The sequence below is a fragment of the Melanostigma gelatinosum genome (genome assembly GCF_949748355.1).
Source record: "Melanostigma gelatinosum genome assembly, chromosome: 8".
NCBI lineage: Eukaryota > Metazoa > Chordata > Actinopteri > Perciformes > Zoarcidae > Melanostigma > Melanostigma gelatinosum.
Genome location: NC_136641.1, coordinates 26292122 through 26312745, shown reverse-complemented (window position 1 = coordinate 26312745; position 20624 = coordinate 26292122). Strand labels below are relative to the sequence as shown.

Sequence of the window (20624 nt, the reverse complement as noted above, 5' to 3'; positions counted from 1 at the left end):
ACACACACACACACAAGCATGCACATCAGCCCGACCATGTGCTCTGACATGCCATGAACTCATGTGCAACGTGGATCTGCTCTGCGTGACGAACCGGGGACGATTGTTGTTGTGCCAAAGCAAAGATGGTCGGCTCATCTCTGCAGCGCAGTAACGCGATCGTTCTGAGAGACTCCGAGCGGGAGACATGCAACACAAGGCTCCGTGTGGAGATCTGGTTTCCATGAAACAAGTGTGTGTGCGACAGAGAGACACAGAGGCAGCGAGTCTCTGGATGTGATTAATTGTTGTTTTCCAGCACGGTGGCTTAAGTGTCTCCATGCTCTCTGGATCAGGTGGCTTGTTGTTCTGCAGAAAGAAGAAGGAAACAGGAGCGTATCGTTCCACAGCAGCTCCACTGAGCTCACTGTGATTCACGTAGAAAGGATTTGCTTGAAGGAAGCAGTTGATCAGGACGGTCTCATACCAAAACATAAGACGCCGTAATTCATAGATATCCCACCAAATGATTTAGTATTGTGAATGGATCATGAAGGAGGAAGTGTAGAGATCACTGAAGCTCACAAAGGGCGAGCGGGAGGTGAGGATGGATGAGTCCAACACCAGAGATCTTTCTGCTGTTTGTCCGAGTGAAGCGAGAGGTCAAAGGTTTATTCGTTTCCGTACTTCAGTAACGCCACGATGCAGTTATCTTCACCCGAACGACGATCTCTTCCTGAACCTAACCAAGTGTTTCATGATCTGTTTCTACACCAAACCAAGTAGTTCTGTTTCCTAAACCTAACTGAGTTCCCTGTGACGTTTATTTAAAGCAAAGTCTGCGTGTCACGATTGCTGCCGGCTTTCGTAGGAAAACGCACAAACAGAAACTTCTCTTGGCTCTTAAATGTTTTTGATTGTATTTCTATCTCTTGATGTTTTATGTGAAGCGCTTTGAATTCCCTTGTTGCTGAAATGTACGATAGAAATAAACTTTGTAAAATCAGCAGAGTTACCCTTTAAAGACAGCTCAGCAAATACTGTTTGGAAATTCAATCGTAAGCATTGATTCAATCTGAATGGATTTTTAAAATCAAAATGTCTGAGATGTGCTTTACTTGACGTCCCTCTCTTGTGTAAGTGGACACCAGTGTGTGTGGCACATGCAGTGATTCTGTAAAAGCTCTTCTGAGATGGGAGGAGATAGGCGTCTGGCCCTCGGGTGTGGATTTCAGGCAGGTGCACTGGCCTGTCCCGCGGCTCCTCAGGGGACAGGAGGAGGAGGAGGAGGAGGAGGAGGAGGAGGAGGAGGAGGAGGAGGAGGAGGAGGAGGAGATCTGTGCTCTCTGCAGTCGCACACACACAAACCCAAGATCCCCAAACTCAAAAGACTGGTCTCCACCCGTCTCGGCACCCCCAACCCCAGCACCCCCCCCCCCCCCCCCCCTCACTCCCTGCCATATCCCTCATTGACTGGAATGCGTCGGGACAATAGAACTGTCCTGGTCCTTTTCGGCTGGCGTCCCCCCCCCCCCCCCGGGCCCACACAGGCCCTGACAGGAGGACAAAAGTGCACCTTGCACCTCTCAGCACCACCAGCAGAACCCCGGGGGTGAATACCTGAATACCTGTGGTAAATAAGAGGGGGGGGGGGGGGGAGAGAGTGAAGTGCAACACATTTACAGGTCCGAGATCAACACCAAAGATCCCCTCATGGTATAAGTCACCATGTCTCCCTCTCCGCTCCAACGTCTCCTCATACCATTCATACCATTCATACCATATCTCACGGGAAGTTGCTCCTCGATTTACTCTGAAAGGCCAGCAACACGCGTCACCGTACGCTCGTTACATTAATACGTATTTTCAAAATGAACGTCCGTCTTCACAACTCAGTTCAGTTTAAAGAGATCATCGTTCAGTCACTGACTTCTCATCTTTATACGTCGTACAACGGTTGTTATTCTTCCTCGTTCATGATTATGTGCACAACATACGAAATGATTTTGTGGGATATCTATGAATGATGTGTTTTTTGTTTTTTTCCTGGTAAGGCAAGAAACGGCTTTATTGGAATGAAATTAAATAAAAATAATGTTACCAAAGCATCAACACTAAAACACAGTAATATTAATATGAATATCAACACAACATGATGATTGTTATCCGGTGTTACAATTACATTACAAACCAACATCTTGAGCTGATTAAACTCTTTGATAACAGAGCATCTGTGCTCCTTCATGTCAGGAGGAGGTGCATCTCTGTCAGTTCTCTCTGGACTCCTTCATGTCGGGAGGAGGTGCATCTCTGTCAGTTCTCTCTGGACTCCTTCATGTCGGGAGGAGGTGCATCTCTGTCAGTTCTCTCTGGACTCCTTCATGTCAGGAGGAGGTGCATCTCTGTCAGTTCTCTCTGACTCCTTCATGTCAGGAGGAGGTGCATCTCTGTCAGTTCTCTCTGACTCCTTCATGTCAGGAGGAGGTGCATCTCTGTCAGTTCTCTCTGACTCCTTCATGTCAGGAGGAGGTGCATCTCTGTCAGTTCTCTCTGACTCCTTCATGTCAGGAGGAGGTGCATCTCTGTCAGTTCTCTCTGACTCCTTCATGTCAGGAGGAGGTGCATCTCTGTCAGTTCTCTCTGACTCCTTCATGTCAGGAGGAGGTGCATCTCTGTCAGTTCTCTCTGGACTCCTTCATGTCAGGAGGAGGTGCATCTCTGTCAGTTCTCTCTGACTCCTTCATGTCAGGAGGAGGTGCATCTCTGTCAGTTCTCTCTGGACTCCTTCATGTCAAGAGGAGGTGCATCTCTGTCAGTTCTCTCTGACTCCTTCATGTCAGGAGGAGGTGCATCTCTGTCAGTTCTCTCTGACTCCTTCATGTCATGAGGAGGTGCATCTCTGTCAGTTCTCTCTGACTCCTTCATTGTCATGAGGAGGTGCATCTCTGTCAGTTCTCTCTGACTCCTTCATGTCATGAGGAGGTGCATCTCTGTCAGTTCTCTCTGACTCCTTCATGTCAGGAGGAGGTGCATCTCTGTCAGTTCTCTCTGACTCCTTCATGTCAGGAGGAGGTGCATCTCTGTCAGTTCTCTCTGACTCCTTCATGTCAGGAGGAGGTGCATCTCTGTCAGTTCTCTCTGGACTCCTTCATGTCAGGAGGAGGTGCATCTCTGTCAGTTCTCTCTGACTCCTTCATGTCAGGAGGAGGTGCATCTCTGTCAGTTCTCTCTGGACTCCATGTCAGGAGGAGGTGCATCTCTGTCAGTTCTCTCTGGACTCCTTCATGTCAAGAGGAGGTGCATCTCTGTCAGTTCTCTCTGACTCCTTCATGTCAGGAGGAGGTGCATCTCTGTCAGTTCTCTCTGACTCCTTCATGTCATGAGGAGGTGCATCTCTGTCAGTTCTCTCTGACTCCTTCATTGTCATGAGGAGGTGCATCTCTGTCAGTTCTCTCTGACTCCTTCATGTCATGAGGAGGTGCATCTCTGTCAGTTCTCTCTGACTCCTTCATGTCAGGAGGAGGTGCATCTCTGTCAGTTCTCTCTGACTCCTTCATGTCAGGAGGAGGTGCATCTCTGTCAGTTCTCTCTGGCTCCTTCATTGTCAGGAGGAGGTGCATCTCTGTCAGTTCTCTCTGACTCCTTCATGTCAGGAGGAGGTGCATCTCTGTCAGTTCTCTCTGACTCCTTCATGTCAGGAGGAGGTGCATCTCTGTCAGTTCTCTCTGACTCCTTCATGTCAGGAGGAGGTGCATCTCTGTCAGTTCTCTCTGGACTCCTTCATGTCAGGAGGAGGTGCATCTCTGTCAGTTCTCTCTGACTCCTTCATGTCAGGAGGAGGTGCATCTCTGTCAGTTCTCTCTGACTCCTTCATTGTCATGAGGAGGTGCATCTCTGTCAGTTGTCTCTGGACTCCTTCATGTCAGGAGGAGGTGCATCTCTGTCAGTTCTCTCTGGACTCCTTCATGTCAGGAGGAGGTGCATCTCTGTCAGTTCTCTCTGACTCCTTCATGTCAGGAGGAGGTGCATCTCTGTCAGTTCTCTCTGACTCCTTCATGTCAGGAGGAGGTGCATCTCTGTCAGTTCTCTCTGACTCCTTCATGTCAGGAGGAGGTGCATCTCTGTCAGTTCTCTCTGACTCCTTCATGTCAGGAGGAGGTACATCTCTGTCAGTTCTCTCTGACTCCTTCATGTCAGGAGGAGGTGCATCTCTGTCAGTTCTCTCTGACTCCTACATTGTCATGAGGAGGTGCATCTCTGTCAGTTCTCTCTGACTCCTTCATGTCATGAGGAGGTGCATCTATGTCAGTTCTCTCTGACTCCTTCATGTCGGGACTTGCCGGTCGCTGACTAGCTCGCGCCTCTTTCTCGCTCCGCCCTTTAGCCTTGTCGGCTCACGGCTGAAATAAATCAGAGTTGCTGTTGTCCACTTATTGCGTATGAACCGACGACTCTCAGGAAATCAAAATGGTTTGTTTCCAAGAAGTTCCTGTATTTCACTGACTGCCCCCCTGTCCTCTCTCTCTGGGTGAAGCTGGGCTAATCAGTGGAATGAAGTGTGTTAAGCCGCGGTCACATTACCGCCGATGCAACCACAATCACTTCGCTCCGCGCAACAAACGTGGGGCCGTGAGGTCACGCTACTGGAACAAGGGCTCTGGAGTGGAAACAACTTCTAACCTCCCACCATTGGAAAACACCAAACGCTCAACAGACGCAGTTCTAATAAAAAGAAGTTCACGGAGCACACGTCTCCTCCTCGTGGAGCAAACCACGCCGTCTCCTTTGTCCGTTGCATTACATAACATCAATCAGATAACGTGCGATCGTACCAGATGGCGGCAGCCTCCGAGATCGGACTCAGAGATGTGTGACATTCAACCCCCGAGGCCGCTGTGACACGGAGTCCCTCGATGTGTCGTCCTTGTGTGTGCTGTTAAGAAATAGCAGGCAGCAACTCAACTACTCCGTTACAAGTAACTGATTAAACAGCAAGTTTGCTGTTTATGGTTTTGCATACATCTGGATTCTTTATTTAAAAGGAATAGTCATGAAAATTGATATCAATACCTGATAGAAGACTTCATCCATGAAGACTTTTGCAGCCGACGTCGTGATTACGTCGTCAGCTGGAGGACAAAACAAAGGAAAGACAGAAGTCAAACATCAGTGGACTAAAGTTACAGATCAAAGAAGTCATCGTCATGTGTTGTTAGCTTCACACACACACGTGTAGAGTACCGAGAGCGCCACCGCCACCGCCGGTGTGTGTCCGTCAACAACTCAAACTACAGTGAAAGACAGATGTGATCATTTCCAAAATTCGAAACTAAAATATTGTGTGTATGAACACCGGATCTTTCCTCACACTGAACAGTTAGCAGGCCGTGAGGAGATGTTGACATAAAAAGGTTACAGGATTATAATCACAGACTCCGCCTTCAAATGCATCTTTAGCCTTTATTCATTATTATAATTTAAAACATTTAAATGACGGGTTATAATAGATTATGACGGGAATTTTTCCAACCCTGTACGTCAAAATGTCGAACAACGAGAAAGTCGAACGCAACTGTGCTTTGGACGATTTGGGTGCGATGGAAAAAGCTGCATGTCGGCACAACGTTGGAAACGTCAGTTTCACACAAACGCATCTCGTCTGTTCACCGTCCCTTTACGGCTCATCCTCTCGACCCTCTGACCTGTGGGACACAGAGGCTCTGTGTTTGGCAGGAAACACAGCACCAGCCACATAACACACACATAAACACACACCATTGAACGAGGTGGGGGGGGGGGGGCGGGCAGGAAACAGCGTGTACCCCCTACTAGAGACCATATCCTGTCCTTGGGTAGAAACGGGTTCATTTGTCCAGAGATGTCAGCTCTTTGTGTGCAGAAGCATGCGTGTCGGTGAGCGTGTTCAGGACGTTGAGGTCCTGAAAGCCTCCAGTGAGCGTATCTCTCGGCCCTCACAGCACAAGTCATTGATCAAGTCCACATTGCAACATGTGGCATTCCTCAACAAATGCAACTCCCTACTGATTTGATAAACGGGCCGCGAACAGAAACATTCATTCTTCACCAGACACCCCCCCCTCCCCTCCCTCCCCCAATGTCCCGATCTCTTCTCTCTCGTTTCTTCGTCTTCTCCTCCTCCCATTATCGTCTTCTTATCCCCAGTTCACCCTTTCCTTCAGACCTCCTGCCATCAGTTTCCCTACATCGCCGTTATTTCACACAGGCTGGAGAAATGTCGTCAGCCCGTAAAGATCTCGGTGCTGAAGCTTTGGACTGTGACGTTGGGCAATTTGCACTCGTTCAACGGTTCATTTCATCATCTTACCAAAAAGTTACTCCCCATTTTTCATGCATTTTCTCACAAAATTCCAGCGATTTCCACTCGTTACATCCACAAAACCTTTTCATTGTGAAGTTCCGTTTTTACAGGAAACAACTGAGTTAAGTTTAGACAATAAAACTACGAAGTTAGGTTTGAGAAAACATCGTGATATATTGAGGTTTTGGAAAAGATCGTGGTATATTGAGGTTTTGGAAAAGATCGTGATATATTGAGGTTTTGGAAAAGATCGTGATATATTGAGGTGTTGGAAAAGATCGTGATATATTGAGGTGTTGGAAAAGATCGTGATATATTGAGGTGTTGGAAAAGATCGTGATATATTGAGGTGTTGGAAAAGATCGTGATATATTGAGGTTTTGGAAAAGATCGTGATATATTGAGGTGTTGGAAAAGATCGTGATATATTGAGGTGTTGGAAAAGATCGTGATATATTGAGGTTTTGGAAAAGATCGTGATATATTGAGGTTTTGGAAAAGATCGTGGTTTATGTTACAATAACTCGTCGTTGCTGAAGTCACGTGAGAAATGAATCAACATCGTCTTCTTGTTCCACACGGAGCACAAACAGCTGTCTCCTGAGTGCCAGACCTGTTTTACTTCGGCTCATCCATCCTTTTTGCGGTTGTGCACGTGAACACGTTGATTCCACACAAATTGCTTTTGTGGGGTCGATGAATCACAGCACATTATTTTACCGAAGGTGAAGCTCCGCGCGCTGGATGAGCGCAGCCTGCGTTGAGGAAGATCTCTGCAGCTTGTAAGAGGGTTTGCAACTTTAACCCAGTGACTGAACCTCCTTGGCTCGGATTTGATCCTCCGGTGATTCAGCTCTGCAACCTCTGCCAGCTCTGATTTCAGCAACATACTGTGCCCTCCCTCTCCTCGCAACCCCCCAGCTGCACCCACCGACACATTCATACATCCGTGTGCACACAAACGGCTGTAGCAGCGTACAGATGCTTCATATCAGCAGTTCTCTGGAAGAGCTGTGTTTGTACAACACTGACAGGCCACTTCCTGCGACCCAAACATCACCGCAAACACATACACTCAGAGCTGAAGGAGAAAACTGCAATTTCAGCTTCCAAAAATGTTTGTGTCTTCAGTTGCATGCAACGCTGCTTCCCATTGCTCAGATCAACAGAGTGGATCTCATGCAGCCCTGGAATCTCTTCTGCTGCACACGTGCGAAGAAGCTCAGCTACGATTCTCCGCGAGTCGATTGTTTAGAGTGACGCATATATTTAGTTTTTCCAGGAAGACGGAACTCTAACAAAATAAAAGTCATCCGGCTGCGAACGGTCAAACATCGGCTTTTGTGTACACAAGTCCAAGTCGAGCTCGTGAAGCAACAGGCTTCCAATTTACTGGTATCTGTGAAAAGAAGCAACTGCATTTATTTGGTTTTAATTTATTAATATGAATCATATTGATAAAGTTAAATCATGTATTGGCTTTCATACAGGGGGAGTAGTTCAAAGTGCTTTACCACAAAGTGAAGAAACAAGTGATGGATAGAAACAGATTCAACTTGTAAAATATGACACAGATTTCAATTTTTGTTTTAAAATGTTCACCAAGCCTCTCTATATCCTTCTCCAGGAATTTCATAGTTTTGCCCCGAGACGCCGTTGTAGAGTAAAGCATCCCCTGCTTTATGGTCTGTGTGACTCTAAATGGACCATAATGTACTAAATGAACATCATGCTGTATTGAAGAAGACTTGAAACTAGAGATTGAGACATAAACTCATGTTTACAATGTTTACTGAGGGAATAAATCAAGAGAGAAGTAGAGTCATTTTCTATAGACTTCTATACAACCAGAGGAGTCGCCCCCTGGTGGACACTAGAGAGAATGCAGCTCTAAGACGCTTAAGGCTTCAGTTCTCTGAACCCGAGGTTGCCGCCTGGTTTTGGCGCAGAGTTTAAAAGAAGACTGAGCTTCTGATATTCTTATTTGTGTTATATTTTGAATTTAAAACAAAAAAACAGCTTCAGATTATCTAAGAGGCCGTGAATGATGATTAAACGACAAAGAATAGAGCGAGGCAACAATGCCTGTCTGTGGGAATAACACACGTGAGAAATTGAAACGAGCGGCAATCCCCTTTTCTTCATAATTAGGTCAGCATAACATTATTTCCCGTTACTGGAAAATCCAATTATTGACTTTGACTCCAGAGCCGACTGCAGGGCCGGCAGACAGAGCAGCCCTCTTCTTCTGTTCGATGGTCGTATTGTATGTCTGTCACTAATGGCTCAGGAATGTCACATTAGTCAAGGGCCGCATGCGTGACGCCGCAAACATTAAAACACTTTGAGGAGACCAATATGATATGACGCTCGCTGGAAAAGAACGGTGCCAGGTCCGGTGATCTCATTGCCTCAGAGCTACAGAGTGACAGGCGGCCTCCTACACACTGCAAAGCAGAAAAATGTCCCTCTAGCAAGGTGTCAAGAGTTAGATTTCAAAAAGGCCGAAACATATCAGAAATGACAGCGTTTGGTGCAATGTGGAGAAAAAACATCATCGAGCAGTATTTAACGCATTGTGTGGCTCCATCTTTGAACTTAATCGGACAAATGAAATTACTTGTCATGCTATTATTTATCGGTCTGATTGTTTTGGTGTGAGATGCAGAGCGACTCCTCTGGTTGTATAGAAGTCTATAGAAAATGACTCTACTTCTCTCTTGATTTATTCCCTCAGTAAACATTGTAAACATGAGTTTATGTCTCAATCTCTAGTTTCAAGTCTTCTTCAATACAGCATGATGTTCATTTAGTACATTATGGTCCATTTAGAGTCACACAGACCATAAAGCAGGGGATGCTTTAGGGCGGGGCTACACAGTGATTGACAGGTCTCTACCACAGTGTTGTCCAGTCCGGGAGTTGTCCGTGTTTTCGTCTTTCACCTTTAACCCTTTCACGGTGCTTTTTCACTTCATGAAAGTTGATTGTAACATTTTGGTAGCCTTTAAAATGTCTCATAGCGCTCCGTTGTATTTAGCTCCGCCCTCTTGTGTCACTTCTGAATGCAAAAAGCAAAAAAGACAGCAACATTCCAAAACCAAGATGGCGACAGCCGAAGTGCTAAAATCAAAGCTTCGTAACATCAGTCCACAAACCGACGGGTGACGTCACTTCTTCTTATCTACATTCTACAGGACAAATGTGCTGTTGGTGTTTTGGGGTGGACTGTCCCTTTAAGGCTTAAAGGGACAGTTTAAGCCATCAGACCCCGCTGCAGCGTCTCTGTGGCAGTTCAGGCTGAGTTCAGTCCCTGTGGCTGCTGCTGCCTCTCTGCCTCTCTGACTCTCTGACTCACTACCTGCGTAGGTGTGCAGCAGCTAAATGACTCTCGCGTCAAAACAGCCCATCGGCAGACAAACGAAAAACCCCCTCCATCAAAGTAAAGCTCTTTATTCAATATGCCTGTGTGTGTGTGTGTGTGTGTGTGTGTGTGTGTGTGTGTGTGTGTGTGTGTGTGTGTGTGTGTGTGTGTGCGTGTGCGTGTGTGTGTGTCACATAGCCTTTTCGGGGTGCTGTTTACATTTGGGCAAGCTAAGTCATGCAATCTGATCCTGAGCCTCTTCAAACCCCCCCCCCCCCCCCCTCACACACACACACACACACACACACACACATATGTGCATCCACCTCTCAACACAGAGCTATCGGAGGAAACGCGTTGTTACCTCACTAAGACATGCTGGCGTCGATGTGTGTGTGTGTGTGCGTGTGTGTGCGTGCGTGTGCGTGTGTGTGTGTGTGTGTGTGCGTGTGTGTGTGTGTTGGGGGGGTCAGGAGGGCAGTGGGGATTGCAGACACATTGCTGCCATATGTGCACCCTGGATGTTCCCTCTCAGCTGAGCAGACTTCCTGCAGAGGTTCCTCTCAGGTAACCAGAGTGTTACGGAGCAGATGGATCTGTGTCGGTCCGGAGGTTCTGCTGGAGTCGGACTCTCTGGGATTTCTTTGCTTCCATCTGTGGTCGCTCCTGCAGCAGCAAGTGGGTCAGTGGGATTCCCACACTCCGCTAATTTCACACTGTTCCAATCCCAAATCTGCACTGACTTTGAGGTGCCCCCCCCCCCCCCCAAAGTTTGTGAGGGTTTAGTTCTGTCTTCTGTCTCATGGTGTTTGAGGTCTCTCTCGCAGGCTTTTTGAGTCCTTTATGAACAGTCCGCTTTTCTGCAGACTTTGCCTAAGGGAATTACCCACAATTCATAGCGTTGTGACGTTAACACCGGGTTACCAGTTGAAGTTGGACACGTAAAAAACCAGACTGGAATATTAAATGTACACAAACACTCGGGATTATAGATGGAACATAAAATCAGAAGAGATAGGGACTATATTACAAACCTGCTTCTGACAAAGAGATCATTTGACCATTACCTCGTCTTCTGAGGCAAACGCCTGGAAGACGTTGCATCATGACAATGACCCTCAATCCTGGAATCATTGGGTTGTTTCTTTAAAACAACCCAAAATTGTTCATAAGATATGTTGTCAAAGTAGCGTTATGTGTCGCAACCGTTCACAACTTAATGTCACATTTTTATTTTTACCATTTCCAGCTCTCGCAGCCTCTCACGCTGATCGCTGAGGGTTCAGGGTCCGAGGCCTCAGAGGGGACATTTGGATCGGGCCACAGAATTTTACTCTGCCAACTCTTGCTCAGCATCGTCTTTAAAACCACAAATGATTCCTCCCACCTGCAGTCGCACCGTGCCCCCCCGTCTCTTTAGCATGAGCTCCTCTCTGTGTGTGTGCTGACAGCCGGGCAGGTGTGTGCAGGTGTTCCCCCCCCCCATCACTCAACATCACACAAACCTCTCCCGCTCCTCCGAACGCACACACGCAGCACCGTCTGCCACGTCTGTCCTGATGAACTCATTTAGAGTCGGCAGTTCATACGACACCCGTTGAAATACTAATCCATCTTCAAGCACAAAAGTTCTTTCTTTTTTTAAACAAAGCTTTTATTTACATGTTGCAGAAAAGAAAGGCACAGTCTTCCATTTGAATTCAACAGAACGGATCATTAAAACGGCAGGTCACAGCATTCCCAGAAGAACACGTCTAAATAAAGACAGTTTAGACTGTAAAACCACAATATTGGTGCCGGTGTTCTGGTCAGGTTGAAGTGGTCCTTTAGTGTGTGTGAGCGGGCGGGTCACCTGTTGACGAGGTCACAGCTAACACGTCTCTCAGCGCCCTGCCTCTGCAGTGCACCATTCACAGACAGCTGTCCCAACACACACACACACATGCCATGTATGTATAGTATGAGTGAGGAATGACATCCCCACACACACACACACACACACACACACACACACACACACACACAAGCAGCTGCAACATGGCCCGAGTCCCGGACCGGCCGGCACCGATGGAGCTTCCTGGGAATTAACTGGATGTCCAGCTGCCCTCAAATCACACAAACAGAGTCCGACAGGACGCGGCACAGATGAGCCGACACGACCGCAAACAACACCGACCTACAGCGTCCTGCAGAAAGGCACTGAAGGAGTCATTTCATAAAAGCAACAGAACTCCAGTTGTCTCATCATGGCTCACTGCGCTCTGGGTATAATGTCTCTTCTTAGGAGGGAAACTGGCTCACGAGAAGAACAGTTTCGGGGAATGTGAACGTCTACGAGGCGGGGCAGCATCCGGAGGCGCTGTGCTTGTGCAGCAGCGACATGCGGCTGAAGGTCCGCGAGCAGGAGCCACACTGGTACTTCTTCACCTCGGAGTGGGTCTGCAGGTGGGCGCGCAGGTTGGAGCGGTCGGCGAAGGCCCGGTTACAGTGCTGACAAGCGAAGGGCCGCTCACCTGGTTGGAAGAGACAAGAGACGTTCAGGAGTATGCACTTTGTTAACAGGCCAGGGAACAGAGAAGGGCCCTCGGGTCATTGTTTTTCAAATGATCTGCAGATAAACTAACAAAAGGGCAGGAACGACCTAACTCACTTCTTTTCATGCGTAGCCATTGTGAGGCCCAGATTAGATTGTGCCACACTGAGCAATAACATTTGCTCACACGTCAGGAGACGTCAATGAATATCAATGAGCGCGACCCGCTGTTACATTTACAAGCCAACAGAGCTTGTAAGTCAATGGGATTGCTCCCTTTGACATGTGAATTAAAGCTGCTTTCTGGTTGCATACCTGTGTGTGTGCGAATGTGTCCTCTGAGCAGCCACGGTCTGGAGAAGGCCTTGCCGCAGGTGGGGCACACGCAGGGCAGAGTGTGCGAGCGGATGTGCATCTTCAGGGCGCCCAGGCTGGTGTACTCCTTGGGGCAGTGTTTGCAGTGGAAGGCCGGACGTGCGGAGACCTCTGCGGGCAGGGACGGAGTCTGCTGCTGCGGAGCGCAGTGGGACGGCTGGTGATGGGACAGTGCAGAGAGGCTGGTGTAACTGTTGGTGCAGTGCAGGCAGTGGTATATGTGCTGGATGATGTCCGGGCTGGGGGGATCCGAGGTGCGCCCGCCGTCCTCCTCTTCCTCGCTGCTGCTGGACGGAGAGCTGCTGAGGTCCAGAGGGCCGAGCGGCGAGGGGGACGGAGACACGGGCGTGATTGGGGAGAGAGGTGCAGGCAGGGTGTCCATACTGCTGGAGAACGCTTTGGTCGGGGAGCAGGTCAGGGCGATGCTGTTGTTCTGCGTTGGGAGCTCGGCTTGTGCAAAGCTTTCTGGGACAAAAGCTGTGAGACACAGAGAGAAGGGAAGTCAGGTGAGTTGGAACGGACTGATAATCGAATGAAGCACTAAACTTGTTTTCATTCTTGGGTGTCCTCTTACAGCCTGCTTTCAATATACCCTGATCCATCTGGCTTTTCCATTAGCAGATTATCAAGGTGACCAGAAACCCAGGAGAGCTACATGCAAGGTAAGAAAGCGGCCACATGGGTCTAAAGGGAACTTCTATCTGTTCTGTCTGACTGGGATTCAATCAACATTCCAAATATTATCACAGATGCATCCAATTATCCAATCCACTCAATCAAAGAGCAAATAAAACCCACCAGTTTGGCTCTCCAGCTGGCTCTCCCTGTAGACGGGCTTCTTGCTGGAAAAATACTTCTTGACAAGGAATGACCGAGGCATGTTGAGGTCTGGCTTCACCGATCAATTCAAGAAAAGAATGATAATTCCCGAGTTTCTCCTCTTCGGGCTGCTGCAGGTTGTAGCTGAACGGAGAGAACCGCTGACCGGGTTGAATGTATCTCGTCTCAAAGTTGCCTCCTCATATAGTAACCAGAGGGGAGAAGCAGCGGGGTGGGGGTGGGCGTGTCTCCGCCCCAAAGACACGCCCCGCGCGTCGGGGCGCTCGCCACAGGTGACCGATGTGCCAAAAGCTGTGAGCGCTGATCTAATGGTGCATTTCGCGGCTCTGATGGCTCACTTCACCTGCAGACAGACACCTATTGTCATTAAATGTGATCAGATGGTGCAACTCCAAGGAGAGTTCGGCAAACATGAGTTTCCTTTTGTTTTACTAAAACGATGCACAAGAATGCTTTTCTCCACCGTAGAAGAAGGAGAAGGCAGCCAGGAGTATCTTGTGTTTAACTTCCTTCCACCTTGCATTGCTCCACTGTGTCCATTCCTTCACTAAACGTGCAAAGCAACCTGAAGCTGGAGCGTCCTCTGTCGGCTCGTACGTTACGTGTGAGGTGGCAGACTGCTGTTTATTTCTGCACACCTCTGTAGAATAATGCTGAAAATAAATGCAAATAAAGTAATTTGCGGAAAAGTGTGAAAATGGAACGAGATAATCCAACAAAACGTAGCTGTCAACAACGAACTCTCTAATGTTCTCTTAGTATTTGAACCGGTGTACTTGTATGTGATTGAAATCCCTTGAACTTGTCACGATGTGTCCATTGTGCGCCTGCGCCTCGAGGCTTTGGCGCACCCCTGGTGAGGTGGAGACGTTTTATTTCAGAAGGTGCAGGAGACAAACGCTCTGTTGTCTTCACTCAACACTCAGGACAGAAGGTCCATCCGACCCCGTCTCTCTTTCTCTGCCTCTCTGCGGGAAATAAGTCCGCTCATCGAAGAGAGAGGCGCTGTCCCGCAGCCCGCAGCCTGCTCACAGCACGAGCTCTGGTGAAATGAACCGAGCTCACAGGAACAATATGTAGCTTTAACCCACCTCGTGCCTTCAGGTGGCATGAAATGCAGCAAACCCCGTGATGGAAAGAGGGTTCACTTAATGTTGCGTCCTTTTTTCTTTTCATCGAATGCGTAAACGTGCGTAAAGTTTGTGCGTAATTGAAACCACACTCCTAAATCAAACTTGTACCCTCATTATCTGCATAACTAAGATGTGCAATGGTTAACAGAATGTATTAGAAAGTAATACAAATGAAAACAAGGAAAGAGGATGTTGTTGATTTCTCTTTTTTTTTACTTGATCTCGTCCAGAATTATTTAATATTGTCCAAATGTTCTCCAATATTTTATTTTACAGTTCAGATGATTTGCTTTATGTTTCTATTGTGTTACTTCTTTCAACATCGTGCAGTAACATTTCAATATCATGTGCAACATTATTTTCATAACTTTTTACTACTTTGTAAAACCCTTCAAAATATGATGCTGAATATTACTTTTCTATTTGAATGTATATTATATAGTTACCAGTATTACTTCTTATACACTTCATCTTTTTACTCTTGTATTAAATCTGTGTTGTTGTAATTTACTTTGACCTATTTCAGTTGATTCATGTATCCACTCTTACTGCTGGCTTATTCTATTTTGCAACGGTGTCAGTATTATTCATTTTACACTTTAAAATTGTTCTTTTATGGTTCATGTTTGTAATTGTATTCTCTTGTTTTTGTGTTTCTTTGTGTTTTTAATCTCTGGCACAACAATTTCTTTCGGGATTAAAAAGTTCTATTTCATGTTCTTGACTTTTGTGTAAAGTCGTTTGTTTTGTGTGATTAGATCAATGAAAGTAGGTTGTACACAGGCCCTGGTAACTGTTTACACCGACGGACTGGTGGGTGATTCAGTCACGTGATCGGAGGATATGAGGCCTGTTGTTTTTCTAACAGTCTGAGAATCAGGTGCCAGCCATTAGACAGGAATGTCTCCGTCCTCATTTGTCCTCTTTAGCATCGCAAAGAGCCTCAGCGCTCACAGAGTGAGTGGTGTGTGTGTGTGTGTGTGTGTGTGTGCGTGTGTGTGTGTGTGGGGGGGGGGGGGGGGTAAATGTATGCACCTGTCCAAAAGGCGCCATTCTCGCGGCATGCCCAAAAGTTCACACGTCGTTGGAGCGCTCGTTGACGCCGACGCCACGTAGACTGGAGGTCACGAGGGCAGAGCAGCAGTGAAAACACTCAGAGACGCACGCACGTGAAAGTAATCCGAGGTGTGCGCGCTGCTGCTCGAGGACGATGTTGGAGAGCTTAAAGAGGTACTGAACTTATCAACATGCTTTTTAAAGTGACACATTCACGCTGGTGGAACATTTGTTTTGATATGAAAATCATTATTTCTTGGTTGAAAATGGCTCAAAACACCATCTGCTGCTTTAGATCTTTCATGGTCAGTTCTGAAATGGAGTGGACCGCTTGGCACAGATCTACGTCATGAAATAAAAGAATGTTAACGTCCTCTCATCAGAACAACTGTCTGTTTCACTGTCTGTTTCACTTGTTCAGTAACACTACAAAACAAAAGCTTGAGGATCAAAATCAATGTTGGGCTTAAAATAACGAGTTAGATAATTCACATTAGTGGTGTGTGTGTGTGTGTGTGTGTGTGTGTTCTTATGATGTTGTGTGCTTTTGTAATTCTCACTCACATAAACAGAAAAATAATGAAACATCCACCTGACCTGACACACGCTCACACACACGCTCACACACACACACACACACACACACACACCTACACACACACACACACAGTGTAGGAGGCTGTAAACAGAAAACAGCTGATTACACAGTGTGTGAATGTGTTCTCCCCGAGGAGACGATCTGTGTTACAACAGGGCCGAGTGACCTCGTGACACTCGGAGGAGCAGAGGAGACATGAGCTCAGAGCAGATGTTCGCTGCTCAGAGCAGATGTTCGCTGCTCAGAGCAGATGTTCTCTGCTCAGAGCAGATGTTCTCTGCTCAGAGCAGATGTTCTCTGCTCAGAGCAGATGTTCTCTGCTCGCCGGCCTCGGGATGAAGCTGTTCAGACAGAAACAGAATGAAACCTTCCAGTCTGATCTCAGGGAGGTTTACCACGAAATACACACAGCAACAAGGTGGCAGTCAGGTCAGGATGACTGTAACAGTGGACGCCTTTTAAAACAAAGCAAGAATCGTTTTACTGAACAGAGGAAAACAAGAAGAGCCGGGTAGCTCCTCCTGCAGCCATTGATAGAGTTTGTAACGTCTTTCTATTTTATTTTTAACAGATCAAGTTGAAAACCAGAGTTTCTCAAAAGATTTGTTGAATTGATTTGCCGTCGAGGTTTGAGAGTGTCTCTGAACGTGTTGCTGATTGTTGCTGGTTGTTGTTTTTGATCACACTGGAACACGTGTTGTGTAACATGGCTGTCGATGACGTTTGGTTGGTTCTGTTTGTTGTTTTGTGATGATGAAATGATTGTATGTATGAAATGGATCCACCGTGCTCTCAATGGATCGTCCCTGGCTTAAAGTTTGCTGTTTTTTAAAAAGTAGATCCCCAGAAAATGTATTTTGGGAAAAGCTACAGAAACCCAAATCTTGTGCAGAAAATGTCTTCGTCTCGTCGCACAGACAGTAAAGATTTCACTCACTTCTATTTCAAATTGAAGCAACGTTTTGTTTTGACAAATCTGGACTCGTTCAGCAGAAAAGATCTGCAGAAGAACGTTCTTCTGGGGAACATGTGCCCGAAAAAAACAGCCACATTTCCTGAAGGACCACCTTCACATGAACAACAATCAACACGGGACTCAGATGAAGCACTTTAAATGAAGGCGTTCTGCAGAGGACGATGAAACATGCTGAACAAGATGTGTGACATGAAGGTAATGGCTCCATGTCACGCTGCATCGGCGTGTGCATGTTGTGCATTATTGTGCAGACGAGCACCGTGTTGTGTGTATTCATGTGTCGGTTTGATTTATCGAATATAAAGTTGTTGCAGGATCTCTCATCACATGGAAGAGGAAACTGCTGAGCTGGTGACTGTTGATGGCAGAAAATTGATCTTGCAAAAGAGAAACAGAACTTCAACCAAAGTAAGAGAAAGATACAAGCTGCTGTGACAGAGGACTCCCCGACGGTTCCTGTCTGAAGATGCAACAGGACGAGAAAATACAAACTAAATCTCACAGCATCGTTGAAGATTCATGTGTTGTCTTTCTTTGTCTGAGAGGATTCTTTTGGAATTGTCTGCAGAAACAATTTCCTCTTTCATGTCACTGAAGTTGGAGTGCTCTGATTGAAGGTGGCGGAGTGGTGACCGTACTCCGGTCTCCTTTCATGTGGATGAGTTGAAGCCAACTCCCAAACACCTTCTCCTGCTCGTACACATGTTGCTTTTGTTGTTGCAGCTTGAAACCACGTTTTGCATTTCAAACAGTCAGGTGCACTGTTACCGCTCAGACGACAGGTAACGGCCACTCCAGGGCATTTACATCTGATCTGTTGTGCGTGTGGTGAGTCAAAGGAAGCCACAGATCTCCCAGCATGCCCGTCGGTGGGAGGAAGTGACGACGCGGTGATGCTGCAGTTGAATCTGAACGATGTCGTCATTGTCAGACAGTTTCCAATGTGCATACATCGCTTTGTACTCTTTCACCTTCATCTCAGCTTGTTGATAGATGCATGTGAACTGGACTGTGTGTGTGTGTGTGTGTGTGTGTGTGTGTGTGTGTGTGTGTGTGTGTGTGTGTGTTGCCCTACAGTTCAGAGGTCCGTAAACTCAGCAGGAGGGAGATAAGATTATCCCACTGGAATGCAGCGCTGCTTGTGTGGACAACACACACACACACACACACACACACACACACACACACACACACACACAGGCTTCTGTACACTCTAACATGTTTTTAGGTTAAAAATCCATCTTGCTGACGGACACGTTGAGAGGTGCTGCACACGTGACCTGCAGACTGCGTCTCCATCTGCTTCACACAGCAGATTAGATATTTGTGCTCAGCAGCTACGTGACAGACGATGGTGATCACTGTTGGAATAATTCAGAATGAGTTCATCTCCTGTTTATATCTCCTCCCAGCATTCACTGGTTCCCATAGAGAGCTGCAGGGATGACGTATTTCTGGAGGCCGAACAGGAAGTTAGCGTCGCACTGGTTCCCTCCACATGAATCCAATGAGATTCTTCTCTTCGATTTTAGATTCAAACGTTTATGATGCTGAAACGTTTTGTTCATCATCACCTATAAAGCCTATATTTCTGTTTATTTCTAACATTTCTGTATTTGTTTATTTGTGATCCTCCTCAACTTGAAACAATCCTGTAAGTTGAGATGTGAATGAAGCCTTTTTTATATTAACAAATGAAAAAATAAAGAATATTTCAGGCATCTGACCAAAAGCTATTTGACTTCAAGAAGAGGGAAGCGGAGGAGTAGAACGACTGACTCATTTCCTGGTTTGAGGACTCGATCCTTGCAGCACCGTAATGTCCAGAAAATATCAATTCAGGCAACAACCAATAATCTGTCCGAAGGTGAAAGACTGAGCAACAGATTGTGTTTACATTATTTCGTGCAGTCAGTCAGGATCTCAACAAAACATGAGTACCTTGATGATACTTTCAAGGATCATTTCAGGAGCCACTGAGGCTTCGACGTTTGAAATCTCTTCTCTACTTTGGAAGAGAAAACAATCTGTCGCGTCACATCTCAGCTCTCAGAAACAGGAGGTGAGTTCAGACGCGCTGTAAACACACGGCCGCTGCATGTTTCCTGAAGAGTTGATCGCCTGTGGTTCGAATGAATCCGTCAACACCACATCATTAAAACCACGTGACTGGATGATGAACAAACATTTGACAAAACAAATGATGATGAATCGTATTTCTCTCACATGGAAACATTTTCTATTGTTATAAGAGGTGGTGATTGTGTGTGTGTGCGTGCGCGTTCATTATTTAGAATAAGTCGATATTTTTGTGATATGAAGTCATTATTTTCACATTGTTTCTCATTGTTCTGAAGGGCTTTGTCATTATTTTAAGATAGTTTCTTATTATAATGACTTACAGGATCTTTTTGTCCATCACAGTGTCAGTAATGGACCTCCACAGTCTCCACATCTCCCTCAGGATCACTTTTGGGGTCAAGAAAGAAAGAAACTATGAAGTGGCGCCACCTACCGGTCACACGGTGAACTGAGCACAGAGAGACAGTTCTGAGCTGAGCCACAAGGGGGCAGTCGAAGACCAACGAAGACTGTCATCGGGCTTTCACAAGGTTAGTTCACAAATCAGAAGTCACACCCAGTGCATTGTGGGTAGCACCGATACACAGCAGGTCCGTGAGGGAGCAGTGATCTCACTCAGAGGACTAGAGTTTCACTCTGTCACAAACAACTATGACCTCACAGGTGGCGCGCTGTTAAATCCTAAAACCTGCACGTCATGGAATAATTAAAGACGAGACACTGAGGGGTGTGTGCGTGTGTGTGCGTGCGTGTGTGTTCTGCCAAGCCCTCAAGCTCCAACAGTTTTCACATACACATCACATGGAACTATGCACACAATTCTGAAAGATAGCCTGTAAGTTAATGTTGTGTTAATATTCACATTGATATTATTGTGTACTTTCTTATTTTCAATATTTATTTTCTTCTGAGACTTTCATGACATTAAAACTACATGAAATTGAATTATTAGTGTAGCACTTCAGACTCCAGACTCTTAAATTGTCATTAAAAAGTCATTATTTTGAAATACTAAGTCATTATTTTGAGATATGAACTCATTATTTTGATATAATAAAGGATTATTTTGAGATTCTGAGTCATTATCTAGAGATGTGAAGTAAAATATAAACAATCAAATCTTACTAAAAATAGATTTGATTCGGTGTAACGTTTACTAAAAACAGAATTCTTTCACATAAACATACTCTGATATTTCAGAGCAGTGCATTGAGATCAGAAGGTTGTTAAAGATTAAGGAAAAGACCAAAATCTGTGGAGATGCCGGGGATTGAACCCGGGGCCTCATACATGCAAAGCATGCGCTCTACCACTGAGCTACATCCCCAGTCTGGTCACGAGCCATAAC

The 20624-nt window shown here is 46.3% G+C and overlaps 1 protein-coding gene across 1 annotated transcript; it reads right to left on the bottom strand.

Moving 5' to 3' along the window:
* Positions 1 to 11398: 11398 nt before the first annotated feature.
* snai1b (snail family zinc finger 1b) lies at positions 11399 to 13566 on the bottom strand. Its single transcript, XM_079273370.1, has 3 exons — positions 13390 to 13566; positions 12532 to 13068; positions 11399 to 12196 (listed from the first exon to the last, which is right to left on the bottom strand). Exons 1-3 carry the CDS (start codon positions 13469 to 13471, stop codon positions 12015 to 12017), a joined length of 801 nt encoding a protein of 266 aa, XP_079129496.1. The 5' UTR covers positions 13472 to 13566; the 3' UTR covers positions 11399 to 12014.
* Positions 13567 to 20624: the final 7058 nt, after the last annotated feature.